This window comes from Argopecten irradians, chromosome 15 (assembly GCF_041381155.1).
Source record: "Argopecten irradians isolate NY chromosome 15, Ai_NY, whole genome shotgun sequence".
NCBI classification, from domain to species: Eukaryota; Metazoa; Mollusca; class Bivalvia; order Pectinida; family Pectinidae; genus Argopecten; species Argopecten irradians.
This window is the reverse complement of record NC_091148.1, coordinates 26,584,789-26,599,873: the sequence shown is the minus strand read 5'-3', so window position 1 is coordinate 26,599,873 and position 15,085 is coordinate 26,584,789. Positions and strand designations below refer to the sequence as shown.

The following is a 15,085-nucleotide window of genomic DNA, read 5'->3' as shown; positions in this document are numbered from 1 at the left end:
TTCCAAAGCATATACATGTATAACATTCCCTTGCGACATCGTAACCAATATATAAATAATTGATATTGGATTCTTCATTTAAAATTGATACAGAAACATGACACTTGACAATCATCTCAAGCTAAAAATAGAAAACAGTTGTGGTGTTTCCAATGTCGCCTTTTTCTTTTTTGAATATTGATAGCTAATTATCACCTCTCCAGGGTCCCATGGGTAATAAACTGTTGATACTTTAAAATCAATGCTATATATATCTCCGTTCATTTAGTACATGTACACTTATAAATGGTTATGGAGTTCCAACATATCACCATGGCCACCAGCTCTTTATCTCCATATTAGGAGTTCAAAACCCTGATAAAACAGTATTTTGCAGGTTCTGACCATAGATCAGTGGTTCTTTCTCCAGGTACTCTGGCTTTCTTAAGCTTGTACCCCCTAAACCTGGCCTGATGTTTAAAAATTACCCTAGCTTGCTGTTGACAGGATGTTAAACCAAAAGTAAAGCAGAAACCATAAATCTTGAGCTACGAAAAGATTTCGAGGGTTTGGTGACATTCGTGGACAAGCATATGAGCCAATCTGATCACCTCGTCTTTTTTCTTCAAAACTACGTTCGCAGAAGTAGGCAAGGTGTTCCGATTACATACAAACAAGTGCATTGCTGTGGATGAAGAACATGCGTGCGGAACATCTATATAGAACTGACTTCTCCAAGGCTCACATGTGTGTAGCATCTTAATAGAACTGATCATGACCTACCCAGATCTCACGCCCGCGGAACATCTATATAGAACTGACTTCTCCAAGGCTCACATGTGTGTAGCATCTTAATAGAACTGATCATGACCTACCCAGATCTCACGCCCGCAGAACATCTATATAGAACTGACCTAACCAGATCTCACGCCCGCAGAACATCTATATAGAACTGACCTACCCAGATCTCACGCCCGCGGAACATCTATATAGAACTGACCTAACCAGATCTCACGCCCGCAGAACATCTATATATATAGAACTGACCTTCCCAAGGCTCACGTGTGCATAGCGTCTATATAGAACTGACCTATCCAGGGCTAACACACACAGAACATCTATATAGCTATATAGAACTGACTTCTCCAAAGCTCACGTGTGCATAGCGTCTATATAGAACTGATCATGACCTACCCAGATCTCACGCCCGCAGAACATCTATATATATAGAACTGACCTACCCAGATCTCACGCCCGCAGAACATCTATATAGAACTGACCTACCCAGATCTCACGCCCGCAGAACATCTATATAGAACTGACCTACCCAGATCTCACGCCGCAGAACATCTATATAGAACTGACCTACCCAGATCTCACGCCCGCGGAACATCTATATAGAACTGACCTACCCAGATCTCACGCCCGCAGAACATCTATATAGAACTGACCTACCCAGATCTCACACCCGCAGAACATCTATATAGAACTGACCTACCCAGATCTCACGCCCGCGGAACATCTATATAGAACTGACCTACCCAGATCTCACGCCCGCGGAACATCTATATAGAACTGACCTACCCAGATCTCACGCCTGCGGAACATCTATATAGAACTGACCTACCCAGATCTCACGTCCGCGGAACATCTATATAGAACTGACCTACCCAGATCTCACGCCCGTGGAACATCTATATATTTAGAACTGACCTTCCCAAGGCTCACATGTGCATAGCGTCTATATAGAACTGACCTATCCAGGGCTAACACACACAGAACATCTATATAGCTATATAGAACTGACTTTTCCAAGGCTCACATGTGCATAGTGTCTATATAGAACTGACCTACCCAGGGCTCACGCAAGCAGAACATCTATATAGAACTGACCTACCCAGATCTCACGCCCGCAGAACATCTATATATATAGAACTGACCTACCCAGATCTCACGCCCGCAGAACATCTATATAGAACTGACCTACCCAGATCTCACGCCCGCAGAACATCTATATATATAGAACTGACTTTTCCAAGGCTCACATGTGCATAGTGTCTATATAGAACTGACCTACCCAGGGCTCACGCAAGCAGAACATCTATATAGAACTGACCTACCCAGATCTCACGCCCGCAGAACATCTATATATATAGAACTGACCTACCCAGATCTCACGCCCGCAGAACATCTATATAGAACTGACCTACCCAGATCTCACGCCCGCAGAACATCTATATATATAGAACTGACTTTTCCAAGGCTCACATGTGCATAGTGTCTATATAGAATTGACCTACCCAGGGCTCACACACACAGAACATCTATATAGAACTGACCTACCCAGATCTCACGCCCGTGGAACATCTATATAGAACTGACATACCAAGATCTCACGCCCGCGGAACATCTATATAGAACTGACCTACCCAGATCTCACGCCTGCAGAACATCTATATAGAACTGACCTACCCAGATCTCACGCCTGCAGAACATCTATATATTTAGAACTGACCTTCCCAAGGCTCACATGTGCATAGCGTCTATATAGAACTGACCTATCCAGGGCTAACACACACAGAACATCTATATAGCTATATAGAACTGACTTTTCCAAGGCTCACATGTGCATAGTGTCTATATAGAACTGACCTACCCAGGGCTCACGCAAGCAGAACATCTATATAGAACTGACCTACCCAGATCTCACGCCCGCAGAACATCTATATATATAGAACTGACCTACCCAGATCTCACGCCCGCAGAACATCTATATAGAACTGACCTACCCAGATCTCACGCCCGCAGAACATCTATATATATAGAACTGACTTTTCCAAGGCTCACATGTGCATAGTGTCTATATAGAACTGACCTACCCAGGGCTCACGCAAGCAGAACATCTATATAGAACTGACCTACCCAGATCTCACGCCCGCAGAACATCTATATATATAGAACTGACCTACCCAGATCTCACGCCCGCAGAACATCTATATAGAACTGACCTACCCAGATCTCACGCCCGCAGAACATCTATATATATAGAACTGACCTTCCCAAGGCTCACGTGTGCATAGCGTCTATATAGAACTGACCTGTCCAGGGCTAACACACACAGAACATCTATATAGCTATATAGAACTGACTTTTCCAAGGCTCACATGTGCATAGTGTCTATATAGAATTGACCTACCCAGGGCTCACACACACAGAACATCTATATAGAACTGACCTACCCAGGGCTAACACACACAGAACATCTATATAGAACTGACTTTCCCAAGGCTCACATATGCATAGTGTCTATATAGAACTGACCTACTCAGGGCTCACACACACAGAACATCTATATAGAACTGACCTACCCAGGGCTAACACACACAGAACATCTATATAGAACTGACTTTCTCAAGGCTCACATATGCATAGTGTCTATATAGAACTGACTTACCCAGGGCTCACACACACAGAACATCTATATAGAACTGACCTACCCAGGGCTAACACACACAGAACATCTATATAGAACTGACCTACCTAAGGCTCACGTGTGCATAGCGTCTATATAGAACTGACCTACCCAGGGCTCACACACACAGAACATCTATATAGAACTGACCTACCCAGGGCTAACACACACAGAACATCTATATAGAACTGACCTACCTAAGGCTCACGTGTGCATAGCGTCTATATAGAACTGACCTATCCAGGGCTAACACACACAGAACATCTATATAGCTATATAGAACTGACTTTTCCAAGGCTCACATGTGCATAGTGTCTATATAGAACTGACCTACCCAGGGCTCACGCAAGCAGAACATCTATATAATATAGAACTGACCTTCCAAAGGCTCATATGTGCGTAGCATCTAAATAGAACTGACCAACCCAGGGCTCACGAAAGCAAAACATCTATATATAGAACTGACCTACACTGGGCTCACGCACACGGAGCATCTGAATAAAACTGACTTACCCATAGCTCACACGGGTGGAACATCTGTATAGAACTGACCTACTCAGGGCTCAAGCATGCGTAGCATCTAAATAGAACTGACTTTCACTCCGCTCATGCGCGCAGAACATCCATATATAGAACTGACTTTCACTGGGCTCAGGCAGGCTAAACATCTATATACAAGAGATCCCAGAGGGATCTTGACGCCCACCATTGTATGTTCTATGTTAGTCAAATGAATGATAGATTTTTTTGTTCTTTTCTCTTCTTTCTCTCTTCATTCTAGTTGCATTATCATTCAAACAATCAGATATAAATATGGACAAAGTCGTTACCGTTCATTTGATGTGTGTGGATTATATTTGAAGCATTTGTCAAGAAAGTGCAAAATAAAACTTGATACGTTAATCTTGAAAATTGCAATATAAAACTTCAGGATTCACAATTCATTATTGTAACGATATAAGTTTCAGAGTCAAAATCTATATGGCACAACAAGGGACCAAGGGAACCATCCATGTGAAGTTTGAACAAAATCTCTTTAGTAGTTCTGAATAACAAACTTCAACAGCCAAAATCCAAGATGGCTGCCTGGTGGCCATCTTGTTTTTCCGATCGGCCTCAAAATTTGTATGGCACAACTAGGGACAAATGGGATCCTCCATGTGAAATTTGAACAAGATCCCTTCCGTAATTCTCAAGAAATATCGATAACAATCTTCAACAGCCAAAATCCAAGATGGCTGCCTTGTGGCCATCTTGTTTTTCGAATCAGCCACAAAATCTGTATGGCACACGCAGGACCAAAGGAACCCATCCATGGGAAGTTTGAAGAAAAACCCTTCAGTAGTTCTAAAGAAATAGCGATAACAAACTTCAACTGCCAAATTCAAAGAAGGCTGACTGGCAGCCATCTTGTTTTTCCGATCAGCCTCAAAATCTGTATGGCACAAATGGACCAAGAGAACCCTTCATGTGAAGTTTTAACAAAATCCCTTCAGTAGTTCTTAAGGTATATATTGATAACAGACTTCATGGCTGCATGGCTGCCATCTTGTTTTTCCGATCAGCCTCAAAATTTGTTTGGCACAACTAGAGACCAATGGGATCCTCCAGGTGAAATTTGAACAAAATCCCTTTGGTAATTCTCAAGAAATATTGATAACAAATTTCAACAGCCAAAATTCAAGATGTTTCTGATCAGCCTCAAAATCTGTATGGCACAACTAGGGACCAAGGGTACCCTCCATGTGAAGTTTGAACAAAATCCCTTAAGTAGATCTCAAGAAATATGGATAACAAACTTCAACTGCTAAATCTTGTTTTTCCGATCAGCCTCAAAATTTGTATGGCACAACTAGAGACCAATGGGATCCTCCATGAGAAATTTGAACAAAATCCCCAAAATTCAAGATGGCTGCTAGGCAGCCATCTTGTCTTTCCGATCAGCCTCAAAATCAGTATAGCACAACTAGGGACCAAGGGTACCCTCCATGTGAAGTTTGAACAAAATCCCTTAAGTAGATCTCAAGAAATATTGATAACAAACTTCAACTGCCAAAATCAAAGATGGCTGCCTGGTGGCCATCTTGTTTTCCGATCAGCCAAAAAATATGTATGGCACAACTATGGACCAAGGGGACGCTCCATGCGAAGTTTGAACAAAATCCCTGCTGTAGTTTTTAAGAAATAGTGATAACAAGCATTGTGTACGGACGGAAGACCGACGACGGAAGATGGACGACGGAAGACAGACGACGGACCACGGACGCAGGGCGATATGAATAGCCAACCATCTGATGATGGTGGGCTAAAAACTGACGTACCAAGCTTAAGGGCTCATGCGTGCGGAATATTTAGATAGAACTGACCTACACTACCCGGAAAATCTATATAGAAATGTAGGTATGACAGTAGATATGTAGGTATGACAGTAGATATGTAGGTATGACAGTAGATATGTAGGTATGACAGTAGATATCTAGGTATGACAGTAGATATGTAGATATGACAGTAGGTATGTAGATATGACAGTAAATATGTAGAAATGACAGTAGATATGTAGGTATGACAGTAGATATGTAGATATGACAGTAGGTATGTAGATATGACAGTAAATATGTAGAAATGACAGTAGATATGTAGGTATGACAGTAGATATGTAGGTATGACAGTAGATATGTAGATATGACAATAGATATGTAGATATGACAGTAGATATGTAGGTATGACAGCAGATATGACAGTAGATATGTATATATGACAGTAGATATGGTATATATGACAGTAGATATGTAGATATGACAGTAGATATGTAGGTATGACAGCAGATATCACAGTAGATATGTATATATGACAGTAGATATGTAGATATGACAGTAAATATGACAGTAAGAAATGTAGGTATGACAGTAGATATGTAGGTATGACAGCAGATATGACAGTAGTTATGTATATATGACAGTAGATATGTAGGTATAAAAATAGATATGTAGGTATGACAGTAGATATGTAGGTATGATAGTAGATATGTAGATATGACAGTAGATATGTAGATATGACAGTAGATATGTAGATATGACAGTAAATATGTAGATATGACAGTAGATATGTAGGTATGACAGTAGATATGTAGGTATGACAGTAGATATGTAGGTATGACAGTAGATATGTAGATATGACAGTAGATATGACAGTAGATATGTAGGTATGACAGTAGATATGTAGGTATGACAGTAGATATGTAGGTATTACAATAGATATATAGGTATGACAGTAGATATGTAGGTATGACAGTAGATATGTAGGTATGACAGTAGATATGTAGGTATGACAGTAGATATGTAGGTATGACAGTAGATATGTAGATATGACAGTAGATATGTAGATATGACAGTAGATATGTAGGTATGACAGTAGATATGTAGATATGACAGTAGATATGTAGGTATGACAGTAGATATGTAGATATGACAGTAGATATGTAGGTATGACAGTAGATATGTAGATATGACAGTAGATATGTAGATATGACAGTAGATATGTAGGTATGACAGTAGATATGTAGATATGACAGTAGATATGTAGGTATGACAGTAGATATGTAGGTATGACAGTAGATATGTAGATATGACAGTAGATATGTAGGTATGACAGTAGATATGTAGGTATGACAGTAGATATGTAGGTATGACAGTAGATATGTAGGTATGACAGTAGATATGTAGATATGACAGTAGATATGTAGATATGACAGTAGATATGTAGATATGACAGTAGATATGTAGGTATGACAGTAGATATGTAGATATGATATGACAGTAGATATGTAGATATGACAGTAGATATGTAGGTATGACAGTAGATATGTAGGTATGACAGTAGATATGTAGATATGACAGTAGATATGTAGGTATGACAGTAGATATGTAGATATGACAGTAGATATGTAGATATGACAGTAGATATGTAGGTATGACAGTAGATATGTAGGTATGACAGTAGATATGTAGGTATATGACAGTAGATATGACATGTAGATATGTAGGTATGACAGTAGATATGTAGGTATGACAGTAGATATGTAGTATATGACAGTAGTAGTATGACAGAAGGAAATATATGGTATGACAGTAGATATGTAGGTATGACAGTAGATATGTAGATATCAATAGATATGTAGTATGACAGTAGATAGAGATATGACAGTAGATAGTGTATATGACAGTAGATATGTAAATATGACAGTAGATATGTAGGTATGACAGTAGATATGTAGGTGTATGACAGTAGATATGTAGGTATGACAGTAGATATGTAGTATGACAGTAGATATGTAGGTATGACAGCAGTATGTTTGTAGGTATGACAGTAGATATGTATGACGTAGATATGTAGGTATGACAGTAGATATGTAGGTATGACAGTAGATATGTAGTATGACAGTAGATATGTAGATATGACAGTAGATATGTAGGTATGACAATAGATATGTAGATATGACAGTAGATATGTAGGTATGACAGTAGATATGTAGGTATGACAGTAGATATGTAGATATGACAGTAGATATGTAGGTATGACAGTAGATATGTAGATATGACAGTAGATATGTAGGTATGACAGTAGATATGTAGTATGACAGTAGATATGTAGATATGACAGTAGATATGTAGGATATGACAGCAGATATGTAGATATGACAGTAGATATGTATGTATGACAGTAGATATGTAGGTATGACAGTAGATATGTAGATATGACAGTAGATATGTAGGTATGACAGTTGATATGTAGGTATGACAGTAGATATGTAGATATGACAGTTTATATGTAGGTATGACAGTAGATATGTAGGTATGACAGTAGATATGTAGATATGACAGTAGATATGTAGGTATGATATGACAGTAGATATGACAGTAGATATGTAGATATGACAGTAGATATGTAGATATGACAGTAGATATGTAGGTATGACAGCAGATATGACAGTAGATATGTAGATATGACAGTAGATATGTAGATATGACAGTAGATATGTAGGTATGACAGTAGATATGTAGATATGACAGTAGATATGTAGGTATGACAGTAGATATGTAGGTATGACAGTAGATATGTAGATATGACAGTAGATATGACAGTAGATATGACGATATGACAGTAGATATGTAGGTGTGACAGTAGATATGTAGATATGACAGTAGATATGTAGGTATGACAGTAGATATGTAGATATGATATGACAGTAGATATGTAGATATGACAGTAGATATGTAGGTATGACAGTAGATATGTAGGTATGACAGTAGATATGTAGGTATGACAGTAGATATGTAGGTATGACAGTAGATATGTAGGTATGACAGTAGATATGTAGATATGACAGTAGATATGTAGGTATGACAGTAGATATGTAGATATGACAGTAGATATGTAGGTATGACAGTAGATATGTAGATATGACAGTAGATATGTAGGTATGACAGTAGATATGTAGGTATGACAGTAGATATGTAGATATGACAGTAGATATGTAGGTATGACAGTAGATATGTAGATATGACAGTAGATATGTAGGTATGACAGTAGATATGTAGATATGACAGTAGATATGTAGGTATGACAGTAGATATGTAGTATGACAGTAGATATGTAGATATGACAGTAGATATGTAGATATGACAGTAGATATGTAGGTATTATGACAGTAGATATGTAGATATGACAGTAGATATGTAATATGACATAGATGTAGGTAGTAGGTAGACAGTAGATATGTAGGTATGACAGTAGATATGTAGATATGAAAGTAGATATGTAGGTATGACAATAGATATGTAGATATGACAGTAGATATGTAGGTATGACAGTAGATATGTAGATATGACAGTAGATATGTAGGTATGACAGTAGCTATGTAGATATGACAGTAGATATGTAGGTATGACATAGATATGTAGGTATGACAGTAGATATGTAAATATGACAGAAAATATCTAGGTATGACAGTAGATATGTAGTTTTCTCACATAGCTAGCCATGAAGAGAGAGTATGTCCCATGAAAGACAGCTATGTAAGATAAAAGTATCTTATATAGCTGTGACAGTACAATTGCCGAACAATCAGATGACGTCATATCAGCCAAAGTTGAACAGTAATATGAGATATGTAATATATGACAGTAGATAATGTAGTATGACAGTAGATATGTAGTATGACAGTAGATATGTAAGATGTGTAGTATGACAGTAGATAAGTTATACAGTAATATGAATGATATATGTGTATGACAGGATATATGACAGTAGATATGTAGATATGACAGTAGATATGTAGGTATGACAGGACAGTAATATGTAGGTAGTAGATATGTTAGGTATGACAGTAGATTATGTAGGTATATGACAGTAGATATGTAGATATGACAGTAGATATGTAGGTATGACAGTAGATATGTAGATATGACAGTAGATATGTAGATATGACAGTAAGATATGTAGGTATGACAGTAGAATATATAATATGACAGTAGATATATGTAGATATGACAGTTGATATGTAGGTATGACAGTAGATATGTAGTTATCACAGTAGATTTGTAGGTATGACAGTAGATATGTAGATATGACAGAGATATGTAGGTATGACAATAGATATGTAGGTATGACAGTAGATATGTAGATATGACAGTAGATATGTAGGTATGACAGTAGATATGTAGATATGTAATATGACAGAAAATATCTAGGTATGACAGTAAATATGTAGATATGACAATAGATATCAGGTTGACAGTAGATATGTAGATATGACAGTAGATATGTAGATATGACAGTAGATATGTAGGTATGACAGTAGATATGTAGATATGACAGTAGATATGTAGATATGACAGTAGATATGTAGGTATGACAGTAGATATGTAGACAGTATATGTATATGACAGTAGATATGTAGATATGACAGTAGATATGAATTAGATTAGATATGGTAGACAGTAGATATGTAGATGTAGATATGACAGTAAATATGTAGGTATGACAGTAGATATGTAGTATGACAGTAGATATGATATGACAGTAGATATGTACATATGATAGTATGAGTACAGTATATGTAGGTATGACAGTAGATATGTAGATATGTAGATATGTATATGACAGTAGATATGTTAGATATGACAGTAGATATGTAGGTATGACAGTAGATATGTAGATATGACAGTAGATATGTAGATATGACAGTAGATATGACAGTAGATATGTAGGATATGACAGTAGATATGTAGGTATGACAGTAGATATGTAGATATGACAGTAGATATGTAGATATGACATTAGATAATGTAGGTATGACAGTAGATATGTAGTATGACAGTAGATATGTAGGTATGACAGTAGATATGTAGATATGACAGTAGATATGTAGTTATCACAGTAGATATGTAGGTATGACAGTAGATATGTAAATATGACAGAAAATATCTAGGTATGACAGTAAATATGTAGATATGACAGTAGATATGTAGGTTATGACAGTAGATATGTAGATATGACAGTAGATATGTAGATATGACAGTAGATATGTAGGTATGACAGTAGATATGTAGATATGACAGTAGATATTTAGATATGACAGTAGATATGTAGATATGACAGTAGATATGTAGGTATGACAGTAGATATGTAGTATGACAGTAGATATGTAGATATACAGTAGATATGTAGATATGACAGTAGATATGTAGGTGTGACAGTAGATATGTAGATATTATATGACAGTAGATATGTAGATATGACAGTAGATATGTAGATCTAGATATGACAGTAGATATGTAGGTATGACAGTAGATATGTAGGTATGACAGTAGATATGACAGTAGATATGACGATATGACAGTAGATATGTAGGTGTGACAGTAGATATGTAGATATGATATGACAGTAGATATGTAGATATGACAGTATATATGTAGGTATGACAGTAGATATGTAGGTATGACAGTAGATATGTAGATATGTAGAATGACAGTAGTAGATATGACAGTAGATATGTTACGATATGACAGTAGATATGTAGGTGACAGCAGTAGATATGTAGATGACAGTAGATATGTAAGTAGATATGTAGATATGACAGTAGATATATGTAGGTATGACAGTAGATATGTAGGTATGACAGTAGATATGTAGATATGACAGTAGATATGTAGATATGACAGTAGATATGTAGGTATGACAGTAGATATGTAGGTATGACAGTAGATATGTAAATATGACAGAAAATATCTAGGTATGACAGTAGATATGTAGTTATCACAGTAGATATGTAGTAGATATGACAGTAGATATGTAGGTATGACAGTAGATATGTAGTTATCACAGTAGATATGTAGGTATGACAGTAGATATGTAGGTATGACAGTAGATATGTAGATATGACAGTAGATATGTAGATATGACAGTAGATATGTAGGTGTGACAGTAGATATGTAGATATTATATGACAGTAGATATGTAGATATGACAGTAGATATGTAGATCTAGATATGACAGTAGATATGTAGGTATGACAGTAGATATGTAGGTATGACAGTAGATATGTAGTATGACAGTATAGTAGATATATGACAGTAGATATGACGATATGACAGTAGATAATATGTAGGTATGTGACATAGATATGTAGTAGATATGTAGATATGTAGATATGATATGACAGTAGATATGTAGATATGACAGTATATATGTAGGTATGACAGTAGATATGTAGGTATGACAGTAGATATGACAGTATGATAGTAGATATGACAGTAGATATGACAGTAGATATGACAGTAGATATGACGATATGACAGTAGATATGTAGGTGTGACAGTAGATATGTAGATATGATATGACAGTAGATATGTAGATATGACAGTATATATGTAGGTATGACAGTAGATATGTAGGTATGACAGTAGATATGTAGATATGACAGTAGATATGTAGATATGACAGTAGATATGTAGGTATGACAGTAGATATGTAGGTATGACAGTAGATATGTAAATATGACAGAAAATATCTAGGTATGACAGTAGATATGTAGTTATCACAGTAGATATGTAGATATGACAGTAGATATGTAGGTATGACAGTAGATATGTAGTTATCACAGTAGATATGTAGGTATGACAGTAGATATGTAGGTATGACAGTAAATGTTTAGGAGCAGTATGACATTGTGCCTGTGTAGATGGAGAGGAGACTAGTTCCCGGTATTGAGTCGATCGATACTCGCAGCCATTCAGTGCCGCAGCTAACATGGCCGTGTATCTGTGATCGATGTGGAGAACGCCTTTCGTCATCCCTGGCTGTGTACGCCTGCATTAATTAGACCAACCCTACAATGCACCCTACCCCTTCCACCCATAACACTTTCCCCTGTCCCGACCCCCGGGCGAACGCGTGAAGGCCGAGCAAAACACAGACACATACACCTAAGCACACATTTCATTTTCACCATAAATTAGCGACTGGCGAATATAGGGCGAGACTGTGAACCATCTTACCTTCACATACAAAGCCTTGGCCGATCAGTCCCCACAGCATGTCCGTGCAATGATGACAGTATGTTGGCTTGTGAAATGTTTTCTTGATAAAGAAATGTCCATGGCCATGTTCGTCCGGGTCTACACCACAATGTAACATGTTGTTATCCGCTAGGCTCGAGTTCTCCATGGAGGCTGATCTGTCAGTGGGGATGAAGTTTTCCTGTCGCGTGCTCGCTCTACTTCACCTCTGCCATTACACTCGAACGAAAACCGACATATTCACAACAAACACTGCGAGGAGATGGACAGACGGTAGCAAGCACAGCTGACGAAACCATCGTATCTTCTCCGACACTATGATACATCACGACCATTTGCCGAATCTGTCATATGCGGAAATGAGGGAAAGTGTTCGGGAACGAGGCTCCGAGAAAATCCGCGGAGAGGTTCTACGATAGCGGTTGCTGAGGCTGAGTGATCGATGGATGGTGTATACAGACAACTCCGGCGGTACGGACATATACACTGAGAAGGGAAGACTTCACGGCGCGATTTTAATGTAAACTACTTCAGCGATAGTCTACATGGATATTATAAAGTTCACACTGGATTTAATATTTTACAAAAACTATTAAAATTATAACAAAATCCACTAATAGGAAAGCAAGTGTATGGAATAGGGAAGTCGGGTAGTTCAGGAATAAAATTAATATAATGTTGCTTGGTAAATTAGTATATAAATTAACATATTAGTATACATATAAATGTACATACCTTGTGTATAGTGTCCAATATTGGCTGCGAAATAATAGTTACTGACACCAAATATTGACTCAATCATCAATCCATAAGGCCGCTATTCTTTTCAGTAGCTAATTAGAAAAATCAAGCTAACAAACCATTTTAAATACACGTGTATACAGTGTACGACAATGTATTTCATTAGCCGGACGCTGGCTTGCATGCCCACCAACAGATTTGTCAGCTTACGTTCATTTTATACAAATTACAAAGTGTAGAAATATCTATATCATCTCTGTCATATGTTTAGCGCACTTTTGATATATCTGTTAATGCTCTCGTTTAGACATAAAAGCCCGTTGTAGTTTCTCTCTCCAAATTTCCTGCTACATTTTGTTTATAAAGCACCACAATTATTATATGGTATATGCTCTTATACCAGAAACATATTGTTTTTATACAACGTTTTTTTTTATACCAGAAACATATTATGTTTGCTATATAATGGTCTTATACCAGAAACATAATGGTCTTATACCAGAAACATATTGTTTGTTATACAATGTTCTTATGCCAGAAACATATTATATGTTTGTTCTTGTACAAACTTAAACACGATACTTTTATGTTTTTAGTATAACAACATTGTATTTCTGATGAACAAAATCCATGGAAAAGATTTGATAACTTATTCTGTTCAAAATGCTCCAAATAAAAGTCCCCCTATATATCTATATATAGTAGTCATTTCCGCCCCCGTGGCGTTGACATACGTAAAAACTGGCGGATCTATCAACAGGTGATCACCATTGTTCACCACGGTGTGACAAATACGTCACGCATGATCTGCTACACATGTGTTTCGCCCTCGGCCTGACTCCATCGTGTCTATTAATTCACTAAAATAAACCCAACAAAAATGGCGCTAAATCACTGTACAAAGAGACGGATAGCATTGTACATTCTCATTGTAGCATGTGTAGTGGATGAAGTAGCGGATCGGTGTGGAGTGCTCCGTCCCAACCCCGATACTCCAGGGGTTCCGATCACCTACGATCTCTACAACCCTGGACTATCTCATAATAAACCTGAATTAAGATAGTTCAGAGGAACAATCTGAACCAATCACAGGCTTGTAAATATTTTCATTGAGCACTACAAACAGTACGCTTAACTTAAAAGCCACATAATCAACTACGGTGTACCGTTATACGACTCTTTAGGTGTACATAACATGTTTTACTATGAGACAGTCCAGGGGTGTAGGAATCGCAGATGATCGGAACCCCTGGAGAACCGAGGATGACTCCTATTAGGAATCGAATCCAGCTCTCCGGTGTGAAAAATTACAGCT

At 37.5% G+C, this 15,085-nt stretch overlaps 1 protein-coding gene across 5 annotated transcripts in view; it reads right to left on the bottom strand.

Annotated features, from left to right (window-relative positions):
* The window catches only part of LOC138308559 (diacylglycerol kinase theta-like), a 61,440-nt gene extending 48,036 nt beyond the window's left edge, over positions 1-13,404 (bottom strand). For all 5 annotated transcript variants that reach the window (XM_069249604.1, XM_069249603.1, XM_069249607.1 and 2 more), the window contains exon 1: positions 13,009-13,404. In XM_069249604.1, coding sequence (XP_069105705.1) covers positions 13,009-13,177 — 169 coding nt within the window. In that variant the 5' untranslated portion in view covers positions 13,178-13,404. The remainder of the gene's footprint in view (positions 1-13,008) is intronic.
* Between the last annotated feature and the right edge of the window lie 1,681 nt (positions 13,405-15,085).